This window comes from Hippocampus zosterae, chromosome 7 (genome assembly GCF_025434085.1).
Source record: "Hippocampus zosterae strain Florida chromosome 7, ASM2543408v3, whole genome shotgun sequence".
Lineage (NCBI taxonomy): Eukaryota > Metazoa > Chordata > Actinopteri > Syngnathiformes > Syngnathidae > Hippocampus > Hippocampus zosterae.
In genome coordinates, this window is record NC_067457.1 from 13,783,368 (window position 1) to 13,798,907 (window position 15,540).

Sequence of the window (15,540 nt, forward strand, 5' to 3'; positions counted from 1 at the left end):
TGTCTTAGAAAAAACTAGCTGGTTCGCCGCCCTCCGGGCGGCTCATCAGCTAGTTCCTGCGGAAGGCTGGTAAGGTGGTGGTTCGCCGCCCTCCGGGCGGCTCATCAGCTAGTTCCTGCGGAAGGCTGGTAAGGTGGGCCTTCGGCCCACAAAAGTGTTGTTGCTTGGTTCAACTTTTTGTTCATCTTCATTGCTTATCGCGAAAATAAAGAGATGTTTAGCTCTACTAAATAACTAACAATTTTATTGTAATGCTTGTGGGTAGACAACATTTTTTCGCTAAGATGCCCGCGCGATCGTAGTGAGCCACTGCCTGAAACTAGGTACGTTTTGAAAAGGGACAGACGGAAGGACAGACCCCGTGCGGGATGACGCGCAATATATATATATATATATATATATATATATATATATATATATATATATTTGTTTGACCCCGTCCCCAACATTGGTCATGTATACTCTACGCTACCCTTGGTGCTAGCTATCAATACCTCATATAGCTGTATTAGCTCATGGCAAAGTTATTAAAATGAAAACAGTCATGAAAATATTATCTAAATACAGAAATGTTGACTAAAACATCTTTAAGCTGGCATTTTAAAATTCCGATTAGAATAGGCATACTTGAAACATGCAATATTCCACAGTATATAAGTTTCAGTCATTCGTGTGGACATATTCGGTCTTCCTGAACGAAATAGTCTCAGTGTCGCCTACAGCGTCTTGTCAGTGGTGAATTTTATTCATAAACTCCCATTCTCTCTGTAAGCATTACTATACCAGGCTGTTGTTTTACAAATGTATTTTCTGGGTCTCATTTTTTTTGCACAGCTAAAAATTAGTTCAGCAGTCCCCCAATACAAAGCGAGCAGTTGTTTGTCAAGTTTCAGGTTGTTTGTGACACTAATGGATGTAACTATGTGTACACATTGAACAGATACAAATGTCACATCGTTTTTAAAGTGCTATGTTCTTAGTCCAATTGTAAGGGTCAGACGGTCTAAAATTGTGCTCAGTGAAATGTTTATTTGTGCCTCAACAACTGTTGAAAAGTGACTTTTACAAGTCTCTAGCCTCTCTTTTGTGATCCAATACATTTTTCTACTTGTCCAAGTACAGTACTTTTGGATCTAGACCAGGGGTGGGCAAACTTTTTTGCTCGGGGGCCACATTGATTTCTAAATTTGACAGGACAAGCACAAGATACGGTTCATATAAAAAACTGTATATGTTGACAGTCCATACCAAACATCAACAGAACAAAAGCATTAAAGTGTTACCTTTTTTTTTATAAGAACAGTGAAACAACTGTGGTATATGTCCTGTATGAATGCCCAAGTATGTTAACAAAATACATGTGTGACAACACAAGCAACAAAGTGCAACAATATATTGCCCCAAAACTGCAGCATACAGTACAGGTAAGGTGACAAAACATAACAAAGTTAGGACTATTTGCTACAAAATGACACAAGTAAAAGACCTGGTGGTTTCTTTCCACTCACTCACCGTCTCGAACTTGACCTCTCCTCGATCACCACACAAGATTGCTCAGCTGATGTCGTGCACTGAATTTTTGATGCCAGCCACGGGACGCTTCGAAGTCTTCGATGCCCATAGTTAGTGTTATGGAATTTGCTTTCTACTCTTATTAGCGGTCCAGTTTGCGGAAAGTTTTTAGCACGATAACAGTCACCGTACCAGGAAACATGTATTTACTCGACCGACCGTTGAGCCGCAAGCAATTCACTCTGAGCATGGAAATAGCCAGAATCGGACTGAGCAAGAATCGCTTCCTCGTTTTTCAAAGTCTTGTAGATTTGAGACTCCAAACATCTCCTGAATGTATCATACTTTGTAACCTGCTTAGTTTAATCAGATACACTTCACTTTCTCTTCCGCGGCCATTACTGTTCCTCTTCGTTTGGATTTCATGATAAAACTCACTGCAATATAGAGTCTCTTGCATGTCGCCAGACACACTTATTCCGTCGTATCGAGCAGGAGTTGCTTGAGTTGGCAATATTGCGGGCTTCCGTGTCGTCTCCACCTCCCTCCCTGTGCTCTGCAACTTCAAGTAACTACGCCACCAGGCGTTGAAATGCCTGTCATTACAAGTCCAAATTAAATGAATGCAATCATTTACATCGAACCTTAATTGTGTACCAACCTTCGGCGGGCCGGATTAAAAAGACCAAAGGCCGGATCCGGCCCGCAGGCCGTAGTTTGCCCACCCTGATCTAGACAATATAAAATGTATGTAGATGAAAAAAATGCAATCCCTTCATTGCATTCTATTTAATACAATTAAAGTTTCACAAATATGATGGTGGGTTACGGGTAGGACTGAGGCGTTACTTAATTTGGTTATTGTTCTTATTAATCATATTTCAGATTTCAATCTTATACATTTCACCAAACCACATGGAAATAATAGGATTCTAACAAATTCTGAACACATTCAATTACATTCCTCACAATAAAAAAAATACACATAATTTGTAAAGGTCTTTGAAAAACTAACTATTTCTGACAGTTGCTCTTCATAGAGCAGCAAGGGGATTTGTCATTTATGCTTCACATTTAGTCCAAATTTTGACAGTGGCTGCAGTAGAGAGCAAAACGTTTGTGAAATTGGTGCAGTAGTGAATTTCAACAGTAGCTGCAGCAGAGAGCAAAACGTGTGAAATTCTGGTGAAAAATTCTCAACATGGACCCATTCTGGGGACCTGTGGGGAAAAGCACACGGTACCTTTTTATATCCTTAGGAGTTGATTTAGAGCAGGGGTGCCCAAACCTTTTGGACCGAAGATCTACTTTTCGATCAACTAACTTCCCGGGATCTACCCTTACCGGCACGCACGTGCACAGACACGCACACATGCACACCATGAGAAACAGCCTGAAACTGATGCATGCGATGCACTTTTGCAGCCTGTTGTGTTAACTATCGTAGCTCACACGTACAGTTTTAAAGGTTTAAACGGTTGTTGTTGTTTTTTCTCCTCGAATCTACTTGGGACCTGTCTTAGATCTACCGGTAGATCAGGATCTACCTAATGGGCACCCCTGATTTAGAGGGTGTCAAAGTGAGGACCAACCAAAATGTCCTCACTCTGTTGGGTAAAAAGTCATGCTGCTTTTCACAATGTCACAAGTACAACAACGAGACACACACACACACCTAGCGGGGGTTTTTTTTTGGCAAAGCATTCACTCCTTCATCTATAACTGCTTCCAACAACAAAGTGTATGCAGAAGAGTGATTAAGATGGTATGACCGTCTGTGTCTGATGTGTTGTGTTGGATTATTTTGTGATTTTATGTTAACTGTTCGGTTGATGGCGGCGCTGGTACCCGCAGTGGCTCCTCGCTCTCCTGTGGTTGAGAGGAAAAAAAATTTCATCTGTGCGGTATGTTGCACATAGAGCACATTTGCATCCAAAGTGCTATTGATGGAGCAAAAATAATTCACACAAATAAATCAAATAATAAAGACACAAAAAATCACAAACACAGTCAAACTAAAAATCAGGTCTCACTCCGAGTCAAAAGCCAAAGAATAAAAAATAGTTTTGAGATGAGTTTTAAAGATTGGGAGAGAGGGGGCTTGACGAACGTTCAGTGGGATGTCATTCCAAAGAAAGGGACCAACAACGGAAAATGCTCTATCCCCTCTGAGCGTAGTTCTTGCTACTCCTACTAATGTCTGGTACGCAGACCTGAGGCATTGGGGCAGGTGCGTAGGACCTCAGAGAGGTAAGGTGGGGCAAGACCACTTAAAGGTAAGAACACACATAATCGAATCTTAAAAAGAACTCTAAAATGTATCGGGAGCCGGTGAACGGATGCCTGAGTGGGAGTTATGTGCTCCTTCTTACGAGTACCAGTCAAGAGGCGAGCAGCAGCATTCTGGACCAACTGGAGATGCTTCATGGAGGACTGTCTTGACTCCAAAGGAAAGTGCATTACAGTAATCCACCCAACAAGACATGAATTTAACAACGGAACCAGTTTGCCAGTCTGATTTAAATCACTGTCCAGATTAAGACCAGAGTTTGAGACTGTTGATTTAAGATAAGGAGCCACAGGGCTCTCGTCCACAGGATGGGATGTACGAGGGCCACTGGGACCAAAGACCACCACTTTTGTCTTTTTTCTTCATTCAAATTCAAGAAATTTAATGTCATCCAGGTCTTGATTTCCATCAGAATCAGATTTTTTTAAAAACACACGTTTTAATTTCCATCCCTTTATTCAAAAACAGGACATGATGAAATTGAACAAATGAATTCAGTGACTGGTAAAATGCAAAAATACATAAATATAACTGTGCGCTTTTAATGGAGGATTACAGAAATCGGTGACTATTGGTGGCAATCTGAAATTCCGAGAATGTGGTACATTTTAAATTTAAAAAAGGTATCCAAACGATGAAATGCGTATCAAAACTAATTAGCGATTAATCAATTACCGGTAGTCATCGATTAATGGTTGCACCTCCAATCCTGTATATTATGTGACAAAGTAAGTATACATTGGTATTAAATTGGTGAAATTAGCAACTTTTTTAAACGACATGCCACTTTTTGCATCCCACTGTGTTCAATGTGTTTGTTGCATTTTAAAGTATGTTTAAAAACCTTAAAAAAAGCGGCATAAATGCTGTCATGCATGTATTAATGTATTCTTTGGGGCAATTCTATATCAGGGATTTCAGTTACTGCAATGGGGATCTGGACCTTATCCCACCATGGGGGTGGGACGTGGTTCCTGTAATTCTAACCAAAGTTTAACAAAATAAAAATAAAAATTGTTCTCTCCAAAGAAACTTGTATACTTTTCAAACCTGATAAAAACCCATATCTGATTTACAATATTAATATTTAACATAAGGAAAATGACTTTTTTCAGTAATCAGATTTTCTTTACAGCGATTTGGAAATCACAAAAGGAGTCAAATAGTAACAACGCCCACTTCATAATCTGATGAAACTCTTATGTATCAATGCCAAATCGCTAGTGTCTTCGCATGAACCAGAACTCCTTCGCCCCGGAGGAGACAAAAAATTAAACACCACAAACAAGAACATGCTTAAAATCCGTGCATAGAATAGAAGAAAACATGAACAGTTCAGGAAACATTTAAAGCTGATAAATAAAACTTGACAAAAAGGATGCAATAGACAGACCTGCCAAACTACAGAAATTCACAAAATGTTTCTGAATTTCCATTTTTTGGGGGGGACATTTAGTCAGGAACATTACCACGAGACAATTATTGCAGCATATTATGTAATAAGATAAAACAGGAACCATTCAACATTTTTCTTTACAGAGGCTTGGAACAGGCTCCTGGTTGCCACATGCGCAAATCCACCAAAATCTGGTTCAGCTTCGACAGCCACAAAGTCCGCTCGTCCTTTGTGTCTGCGCTCAGCCAATTTCTGCATCACAACACAAGTGGCCGTCAGTCCGTGTAAGGAACACATTTAAATGTTTTGTAAAATCATATTAAACTGCTTATACTGACGAAGGCGTTGTCTATTTTCCCAGTTTTTGTATGCCCCCGTTTACCCCCCCCTAAATGATCCACTCAGTTTGCGAATTAAAACTTGGGAGTTGACTTTGAGGAATCGATCACCTACACAAAGCATGGCATGCGTTTGTGACTGTCACTCTAAATAAGACACAATGGAGTGCCTTTGATAAAGAAGGCCAAAAACACGATGGAATTCCAAGAAAACTTGAATTGAAGTACAAAACCGGTGTGCAAATCGGCCAATCTCGCCGGAAAGTCTGCATCAACCATCAGTTCCATCCTGCCGATGGAAGGAGGGAAAAAAATCCCCTTCTTCCCATTGTCATCATCGGTAGATGTTCCCGTTTATGTTCATTTTGTAATTTTATGAGTTATTTCCTGTATATTCATTGCACTTTGCTTTCTGTATGTAAAATGTAGTTAGTTATTTTTAAAGGAATTTTTTTTTGCTCAATATTTTGGCAGCCTGAGAACAGATTCATTACATGATTTCTGAGAGGATGGATTGCTCCATTTTTCGTACAATTAGTTTTTTTTTACTTTTGCCAACAAATTACCGGATTTCCTCATTATAAAGGCGCACCCAAAAGCATAACATTTTCTCAAAGGTCGATGCATCGTCTATATGGCTCAATATTCTGATTTCTTAGACATAGTATTTTAAATGTTCTGTAAAGTGCTTTGTTACAGCCGAAGCAGTTGTGGAAGCACTATGTAACAATAGCTGTATTGTATTGTATTCCCTTTAGTGTACCTCTATCCAGTGGATGCATAATGCAACTGCACCCACTATTGAGGCTTCTATTCTATGCGCCTTATAATGTGGTGCGCCACCCTATAAATGAAAACAGTTTTAAAATCAGCCATTCATTCAAGGTGCGCCTTATTGTGAGGAAAATACGGTAATCATGACACCTTTGGGTCCGCTGTCAGTGTACAATAGTTGTCATCTTAATGTAGGTCAATATTATTGCCGAAATCTTAAAACCTTATTGGTTATTGTTAACTCATTTACTGCCAAAGACGTTTTTAAACGTCTTTTCAGACTTGGTCCAGAATTGGCATTGTACTGAATGGGTTAATTATTTTACAGTTTTTGACTCCCATATTTCATGATTTTTTTTCTCCCTCCCATCTTTGTGGCCCAAACATTACTAGGAGGACACTACCACTAACAATACAACTTAATTGCTATTCATGATTGAGAATCAGTACTTACTTGGTAACACACATGGAATTCTGGCATTGACTGACTAGCGTCTCTTTGTCATCTTGTCTCTGCGGTCTGACTGTGACAAGCTCGAATGTGTTTGGTCTCGCACAAAACTCTCGGTTGACTGGTTCCACCCTCTTACTGATGCAGTTGGCAAGATTGATACGGCCAATGGGGTTCTGTGAAAAAAAACACAAGCGTTTTAATTAAAACAAACAAATAAAAAGAGTGATTCTGACAAACGATTGTTCAAGCATGTTTCGATGTATTGTCCTTTTGTCAAAGTGTGACCCCTCTGGCGGAGCTTTGCGGATGTAGCTTGCTTTTTTTTTTGTATTTGAGGAATATATGAACAATGACTCCTGCTTCGATAACTGATTTTGATAGCATTCCAAAATGAGAGGAAAAAAATTGGACTCAGGGAAACTCAGAAAGGCAGAGTTTTAACTAAGGTGCACTATGCTTTTTCTACATTTTCAATAACGTCCATGCATCCATTTTACGAACCGATTATCCTCATACGGGTCTTTTACAACTCTTTTCTGATTTTTTTTTTAATACAATCCCAGAACCACTGCAGCACTTTTACTTTCTTTTCATCAGTCATCTGAACTTTAACGAGATACGCGGGGAAATATTTAATGGGAATCGTTACCCCTTTCGGGGACAGCGGTCACTACAGTGGACAGCAAATCCTGTTATCAGGTTACAGCAGGGGTAGGGAACTCCGGTTCCCCGAGAGCCGTATCCTGCCTGTTTTGGATCTCTCTACTCCAACACACCTGATTCAAGCGACCAGCTCATCAGCAAGCGCTGTCGATGACTGAAATGATCATGATCAATTGAATCAGGTGTGTTGGATTAGGGAGAGCTCTAAAACGGCAAGAAATGGCTCTGGAGGACCCGGGAGTTCCCTACCCCTGGGTTACAGGGTGCATGAAAGGGTAAAATGTCGCCACGTACCCCCATCCCTGTTCTCACGTACCCGTTGGGGTATGCATACCCATGGTTGTTAAACACTGCTCTAGGACAAGGAAGCAAAAGTACCTTTGTGAAAGCGCAAAAATGGGCCAAAATTGGACATCCCAATACTCATAGCCCACTTCCTGTGCATTGTAGGGCATGGGTGTCAAAGTCATGGCCCGGGGGCCAGATTCAGCCCGCCACATCATTTTATGTGGCCTGCGAAAGCAAATCATGTGGGTCAACTTGCATGATCCTTGCTAAAATCTGGACCGAAATGTGAACTATTCATGTGAAATAAATAATGTTGAGATTCTGCAATCATTTTATCACCCTTTTTACACTCACTTGAACAATAACGGAACAAACTATTATAGTTGACTTGAGTGATTTCAAAATTAGTAACCCATTAATTTGTGTACATTAATATTGACATGAGATGATTCAACATTTTTGAGGTTTCGCTGTCGTAACGGTAAATCCAAGCGAAGACGTAACTCCAAAGTGCCCCGCACCAAAAATGAGTTTGACTCCGCTGGTCTATGGCCACTATGACTTTTTTTTGTACGCCAAGGTTCTATATGTGCCTCCCAATTTTCATAGACTAAATTCAAACACACCAAGACAGACTTCCATTAAAACATCTGCAGGGGGCGCTACATTTTTTTTGTTGGGAAGACAACTTTAAATTGTCACATTTCTCTATCTAACCGGATATACTGTATGAGCAAAGTTTGGTGATTTTTCATTCACGTTAAGGCCCTGCAAAATAGGAGGCATGATGGAGAATATACACTTTTTACAGAAACAATAAGTGACCTTGAAGCGATTGCTGCTCAGGCCCTAATAATGACAAAAATCTGCAGAGAGTCCTGCTTTGCAAAGGGATATGCTTTTTGGTGAATTGAGCTTTATTTACCTTTCTCTTTTCATCATCTGGGTAAGTCCAGTAGGCGATACAATATCCCGATAAGATACACCATCTTCGGTGCCAGGCTCCAAAACCACTAACGTCTTCAAACATGGTCTGGGGGAAGCATTCACAGTTACATACACATGAGCATAATTCACAGAAAATATAGATGCGATATTTTCTCAATACAGCTTAGCCTCATGAGGCTCACGGGTAAAATGGAGGCTATCCCGGCCGACTTTGGCCTGTAGGCGGGTATAATCTGGTACATCACAGGGCAATTATACTCACCAGAAAACCTCGCTCTTCCACCTGTGAACCAACTTGGCACTGCATCCTGAGGTAGATGTGACCTTCCAGAGGAGACATGAATGAGACCTGTTGGCAAAAAGCAAACGAACAGGGTGAAAAACAATGAAAAGTGTTGCAATGAGCTCACTTTAAAACTGTACAGAGAGGTTCCAAAAAGCGCTGAAGTGTTAAAACCTACCCACAAACTAAAGAATTTGCACACCACAAAAAATTAATCAAATCCTTATTTGGATCATGTTGAGTGAAATGCAGTGATCCCTCACTTATCGCGGTGAATGGGGACCGGGACACTGCCGTGAGAAGTGGAAAACCGCGTAGGAGGGTTGGCTCCTCCCCTAGGAATTTTTGTGTCGGTGTATGTGGGCACCGGCATGTTTAAAATATGTAAACAGTGATTATGCTTTCCATATTTGAAACAAAGACTACAGTAGCGCATGTATTTACTTTAATTATAAAACCTTATACAGGAATTAACATTTATCAGCATTGCATTCTCTGTGTCATCAGAATAGTTTACATGGAAATGAATAATATTTTGTTTCAACTTCAAGGCAAAGAGGACATTTTTGATTCGTTTTATGGGCATTATTTATTCATTTTGTGAAATATTCATTTTATCAAATTAAGTTCCGTTATTTTGGTTTTATCGCGAGACATTTTGTCTTGAAATGGTATCAGTATTTAAAATTGGTGACTACTCAAGAGGTCAGTACTTGTACTGCTATCCGTTTGGCCCCCCCAAAAAAAACAAAAAAAAAAGTGGGATCGAACATCCCTAGCTGAAATAATTGCGAGTTGCAAACCTTCCTTGAAATCAAGAAAAAAACATGGCATCTGAATTAAAGTGTATGTTAGGCAAAACATTTTACCTTCTCCAAAGGAAACTTGTTTTCCCCAATCGAAGAAAGAGTGAGATGGTGATATCCAAGCAGGACAAAATTACTGGTACGAACAGCATTTGGGCCACCTGGACTTGCAAGAACTTTGAAGAAAGATTTACCATTTTAATTAGGATGCGATTCATTCTAGGAGCAGTTTAAAAAAAATTGATTCAAAGTACCGTATTTTCCGCACTACACGGGGCACCAAAAAGCATTCCATGTTCTGCATGTTCTCAAAAGCCAACAGTGTGCCTTATCATCTGATGCGCCTTTAATATGGATCAATATTCTGACTTCTTGGACGTAGTATTTTAATTGTTCTGTGAAGCACTTTTTTACAGCTGCAGTGGCTGTGAAATCTCTATATCAGGGATGTCCAAACTTTTTGGACCGAAGATTGCCTTTTCGATCAACCAACCTACCGCGATCGACCCATTAGCGCACACACGCAAGCACATACACACGCACGCCATGATGAGCAACAGCCTGACACGGAGGAATGCGACGGACTTTTGCAACCCGTTAACTATCGCAGCTCACACATACCATTTTAAAGTGCTTCCCTCAGTCCTCTAGATTCCTATTCTTTGCTCTTGACCTCTGTGAATTGTACACGAAACAAACTCTCAATGAGAATAATGATAACGATAAAACATATAGCGCAACAGCTCTAAACACAATCTGCAATTGTAGACTGCTGAGCAGCGCTAATAACTTCCGGTGACACAGGTCACGCACCACCGTAGGTTAAAGATTTACCTGTATTATTTCATTTTATTTTTTAAAATACTTTTTGGGAAAATGAGACCGATAGGATGATTAGGGTGCAGTGTAGATTAACACAAAAACTATATTACCGGTACTAACATGCACAAAGACACACAAATGGTTGTTTGTTTGTTTGTTTTTCTCCTCTACACCCTTCGTGATCGACTTGGTACCAGTCCGTGATCTACCAGTCGATGGCGATCGAGGTAATCGGCACCCCTGCTCGATATAAAAAAAGTTGTTTTGTATTGTATTGTATTCCTTAACTGTAGCTCCATCTAGTGGATGCATAACACAACCGCAGACACTAATGTAGCTTCTATTCTCGGCACCTTATAATGGTGCCATATATATGAACATTTTTAAAATATGCCATTCATTGAAGATAACCCTTTATTTGTCCCACACTGGGGAAATTTATGCTTCTACAGCAGCAAAATTGGGGGGGGAGGGGAAAAAAAGTGCGCCTTATAGTGCGGAAAATACGGTATTCAAATACTGGTTGAGCTCTCCGGTCATGTTAAAATAAAAAATAAAAATTAGCATTGTCATGACGACAGTTCTCCAACACATTTCAACGCCAAGTGTTGACATTTGCATGAGAATGATTTTGGACATACCTGGTGTCTGACCGCTTTTCTGAAAAACAAATTTAAACATGAGTTTGTTGATTAAAAGAAAAATGCATTGTACAAGCTAACAACAAAGATCATTAAACATAGAAGTGACCACAACACAAATAATGAATTCCAACAAAACCTAGTTAGTATGCGTTTGTTCTGAGGTTAGTCATGCGGCACTGAGCAAGGCATGAATAAGAAGTCACCCCCCCTCAAAAAATAGAAAAAAGAATAAACAGGTACAGACAATTTTCAACTTCCTCGAGGTCGTTTTACTCATCGTGAGTACATTTGCTTTTTTCAATACTCCATTTCTAAACAAGATTGTGTGTTGACACTGATCATTTAAAATTTTTATGACGAGCAATCATACTTTTTGCCAACCAGGAAGGTTAGCATAGAAAAAGTTGGAATAAATACTGTAATTTTTGGACAACAAAACACTCCTGATTGAAAGTCGCAACAACAATTTTATATCCACGTATATTAGGGCTGGGCATTATATCTTTTCTTGTATTGAAATAGAGAAATGGACATGAAGAAGATATTAACACCAAAATGAGGATGATATCAGTCATGTGAAGTTGCCACAGGTTGGCAACCCGCAGTGGAAAAACAAGCATACTTTTATGTTATGTGTTGTGTTTATTATTTTACTTTATGTTAACCGTTTTGTTAAGCGCTTTGTTACAGCTGCCGCTGTTGTAAAAGTGCTATATAAATTAGCATGCATTGTATTGTACTGTATACTCTAAGTGCTAGAGTGCCTGGGTAAGTGAGATTAAACACACGGCATTAAGAGACTTCCTCTCCTTGTCACAACCAATTGTAAAGCTTATTCGGTATGTCAAGAGTCCATACTTGTTTATTACAAAATAAAATATCAGCTCAGCTACAGAACAGAAAGAAGAAAATACTTTCATAATCTTACCGTGATAGCCAGAAATCTCTTTGGGGTGATGGCCTGAAAATTAGGCAGATAAATTAAACTTTACAACAAAATTCCAAAAGCACATCCAAAGCCATTTGTGAAAAATGACCCAAAAAAAACAAAAGATGTGTTTCGGCTATGTCAGCATAAACTTCGACGCACACACCAAAATTGGGATGGGTTGATAAATAAGTGGTTCATATTGACATCCACAAATCACGGGCTTCCAACTTATCTGGACAAACATCACTTGTAAATAAGAATTACCGGTATGTAAATTCTGATGCGCTGGTAATATTCTTGCCCTCAAAAATTAACATACCTTTGACTTGCTGGGTTTCTTCTTCTTGTCACCACTAATTTCACGCTTTTGAACCTGAGGATGTAAAAAGAATGGTTGGTACATGCAAAAACACGGTCTTGCACCTTTCTAAAAGGTAGTGACAAAACGAAGGAAGGAGACAAGCAAGACTTCTGGGGATATTCAGCCCCTTGTGGATGTGAGCTCATGGCGTTTGTGTGCCTTTTTGTTTTAGCAATTTTCTTTATAACTTTTGTCTTTCATTTATTGTTTTGTAATGCCATTTCCATTTCTATGTCGGTTTATGTGACCAGTTTTCACTGTTAGAGCAGTTGTGAAGGCCTAATATAAAGCTGTATTGTATTTTATCCCCTTTAGTTTAGCACTATCTAGTGGATGCGTAGCGCAATCGCAGCCACTATTTCAGCTTCTATTCTATGTATGAAAATGGTATGAAAATTGGCCATTCGTTGAATGTGAACCTCACACTGGAGAAGCACCTTAAAGTGCAGAAAGCTTTTTGAAATAGAAGGTTCTGAAATGGCCAGAGAAATTAGAAAGGAGGACCATTTCGTTTAGGCTCGAGTTGCAATGTGTGAACTTTGTGGTATGACTTAGTTTACAATTATTATTTTTTCATTAAAAGGAGACATGCAGGGTCAAGGATGCTAATATTGTTGAATCATTTTTTTCAAATACTCACAAGACAATATACTTCAATATCAATAGTAAACTCACTGGAGACATCAGATCTGAAAGTACAGAGAAAGAGGAACAATCAGCCCTCTGCTTGTTATATTTGCAATGCAATGCAACCATTCAATTTAGTTTGTGAAAATAAATATAGAATTAAAAAAAGAACTAATTATAGACTTAAATTTTTTAAAAAGTCATATGCTTTACATTTAGAGTCGTGAGTTTGTGCATCTTACAAGGTGAACTTTGTCGGGAAGGTTAGCGTATCCCCACTGAGCCCACAGTGTGTGCTTGAGAGGGGAGTGGCCACTGTGTTTTCAGCTCCAGCCCGAATCATTATGAAGAAGGAATGTTTCATTGATTCTGAGATATAATAATTGGCATTATGTCAAGAAAATGTCTGTTAAAAAAATACAGTTATGATCACTTGTTAATCCACTTCAACTTTACCTGGCTTGTTGGCAATAGCGCAAACAAAGTCTGCCTTAAGAGGCAATCGTATCTCTTGAAGACAGATGGAGCCCCTGGAGGCGGAGATGCCGGTGGGCTTAGAAACCAATGGGGTTTTTTTCTGGCCCGCTGGGCCCTCACCCTTCAGACGCTGCAGTTCTGTCTTGAGGGCCTCCCTCTTTTCAGCTAGGGCGGGGAAACAAATACATAAATGCAATGAGTGAAGTGCTCTTATATTTCTTAGCCTGGAAATCGAGACTTAGCGCTTTACTAGCGATTGAGTCTGGTCACAGTTGCCTCAAGTGCATTTCTGAGGCGGCGCAAATCTGAGCAAAGAAATAGTGGAATGAACCAATCAGCGAAGAGTGGACATGACATTAGAAAAGTACTTTTGTGGAAAGTATTTTTCTAGGCTTTCCAGATATAATTTCGATATAATTTTAGCTTCCTTTTATGAACTGAATGCTGTGGATCAGGGGTGCCCAATACGACGATCGCGATTTACCGGTCGCTATTTTTTTGTTAGTGCACACTGTATGCACCCTTAGCAGTCTCACTTGAACAAAAAGGATTTAAAAAAAAAAATTAAAAAGCAGGTCACCTTTAACCTCCGGTGATGTGTGACCTGCATCACAGGAAGTTGTTAGCAGTAAGTTGTTTGTTGAGAGCTGTTGTGCCATCGCTTTTATTATTATGATTATTCTCATTCAGAGTTCGTTTCATGTTTAATTCACCGATGGCACTGACAGAGAATGGCAATCTGGAGTGCAGAGAGAAGCATTTTAAAACAGGACACATGAGCTACGATAGTTAACACCCTGCAAAAAGTGTGCCATGCCTTCACGTCAGGTCCCAACAAAGGTAGGCAGTGATTTCTTTTTAACTAACCCACAAACTCTTGTTTTTACTTCATTTTTCTGTTTTGTTCATCTTTGGGGCCGCTATGACTGTTTCTCATCATGGCATGCATGTGTATGCGCGCATGGGCTTTAACGGGTCGATCGCAGGAGGTTGGTTGATCGAAAAGTAGATCTTCGGTCTAAAACGGTTGGGCACCTCTGCTGAGGATTCACCAGCAGCTATTCACAGTTCAATGCAGCCATATAAACCCTTTATTGGGAATCAATTTTAGTGTCATTTAAAAGAACCAATTATGACTGGCTGAACTTTCCTCTGGCCTTATTCACAATCGTGTAGTATAAAGTACAGTATTTGTAACAAATGAAAGTATACAAAAACGACAAAAAAACCCACAACAGTGGTACATCTCTTAATCCAAAATTTTCAAGTTACGAAACGTCTCAACAGGAAATACGGAAATACAACAAAGCACGAAAGCAACGCATTCAATACCTGCATGTAATCAACTCTTCACGTGAAGCGACTCTACCCCTGTAGCATTCACACGTCCCATATTTATATCGGAGCTGCCCCGCAAACTAACATTTACTCAGGAGTAAATTTTTTAAATCACCTCCTGAGCAGTGTTAAATTTGCTCCGGTTTAAGCTGTTTTCAGGGCTACACCGGTATGACGTGTGAACGCTCCACGGGGGGTAGCCCCGGTGCTACACTGGAGTAAAAGTTGCCGTGTGAACACACCTATACTTATAGCTGCTCTGCCATTGGTCATTACCGAGCACCCTCCTGTTTTTTTTTTTTTTAACATTATGCACAACTTTATTCTGCAATAATCTAATTGTATCATGTATTTGTTACATATTGTGAAGCATTTTTATGCTTCATAAAACATTTATGTCTGAATTTTGTGGGGCTTGGAACGGATTAGGGCAATTACATGGAAAACGCGTCCCTACTTAGAAAATTTTCTAGTTAAGAAATTTCTTCCAGAACATATTCATTTTGTAAGTAGACGTACCACTGTACTTGTCTAAGAGGATTAAGCATGGCTAGGTCCAGATTTGATCAATAAACCTAGGCCCAAAAT

At 39.6% G+C, this 15,540-nt stretch overlaps 2 protein-coding genes across 2 annotated transcripts in view; both read right to left on the minus strand.

Annotated features, from left to right (window-relative positions):
* The window catches only part of asns (asparagine synthetase), a 116,356-nt gene that overhangs the window by 99,929 nt on the left and 887 nt on the right, over positions 1-15,540 (minus strand). The gene's annotated exons all lie outside the window — the stretch shown is intronic.
* The window catches only part of anln (anillin, actin binding protein), a 30,557-nt gene continuing 19,256 nt past the window's right edge, over positions 4,240-15,540 (minus strand). Inside the window, exons 13-23 of the mRNA XM_052071036.1 lie at positions 13,594-13,779; positions 13,380-13,506; positions 13,151-13,199; positions 12,469-12,522; positions 12,147-12,179; positions 11,216-11,234; positions 9,816-9,928; positions 8,926-9,012; positions 8,641-8,748; positions 6,765-6,937; positions 4,240-5,450 (exon numbers count right to left, since the gene is read on the minus strand). Coding sequence (XP_051926996.1) covers positions 5,336-5,450; positions 6,765-6,937; positions 8,641-8,748; positions 8,926-9,012; positions 9,816-9,928; positions 11,216-11,234; positions 12,147-12,179; positions 12,469-12,522; positions 13,151-13,199; positions 13,380-13,506; positions 13,594-13,779 — 1,064 coding nt within the window. The 3' untranslated portion in view covers positions 4,240-5,335. The remainder of the gene's footprint in view (positions 5,451-6,764; positions 6,938-8,640; positions 8,749-8,925; positions 9,013-9,815; positions 9,929-11,215; positions 11,235-12,146; positions 12,180-12,468; positions 12,523-13,150; positions 13,200-13,379; positions 13,507-13,593; positions 13,780-15,540) is intronic.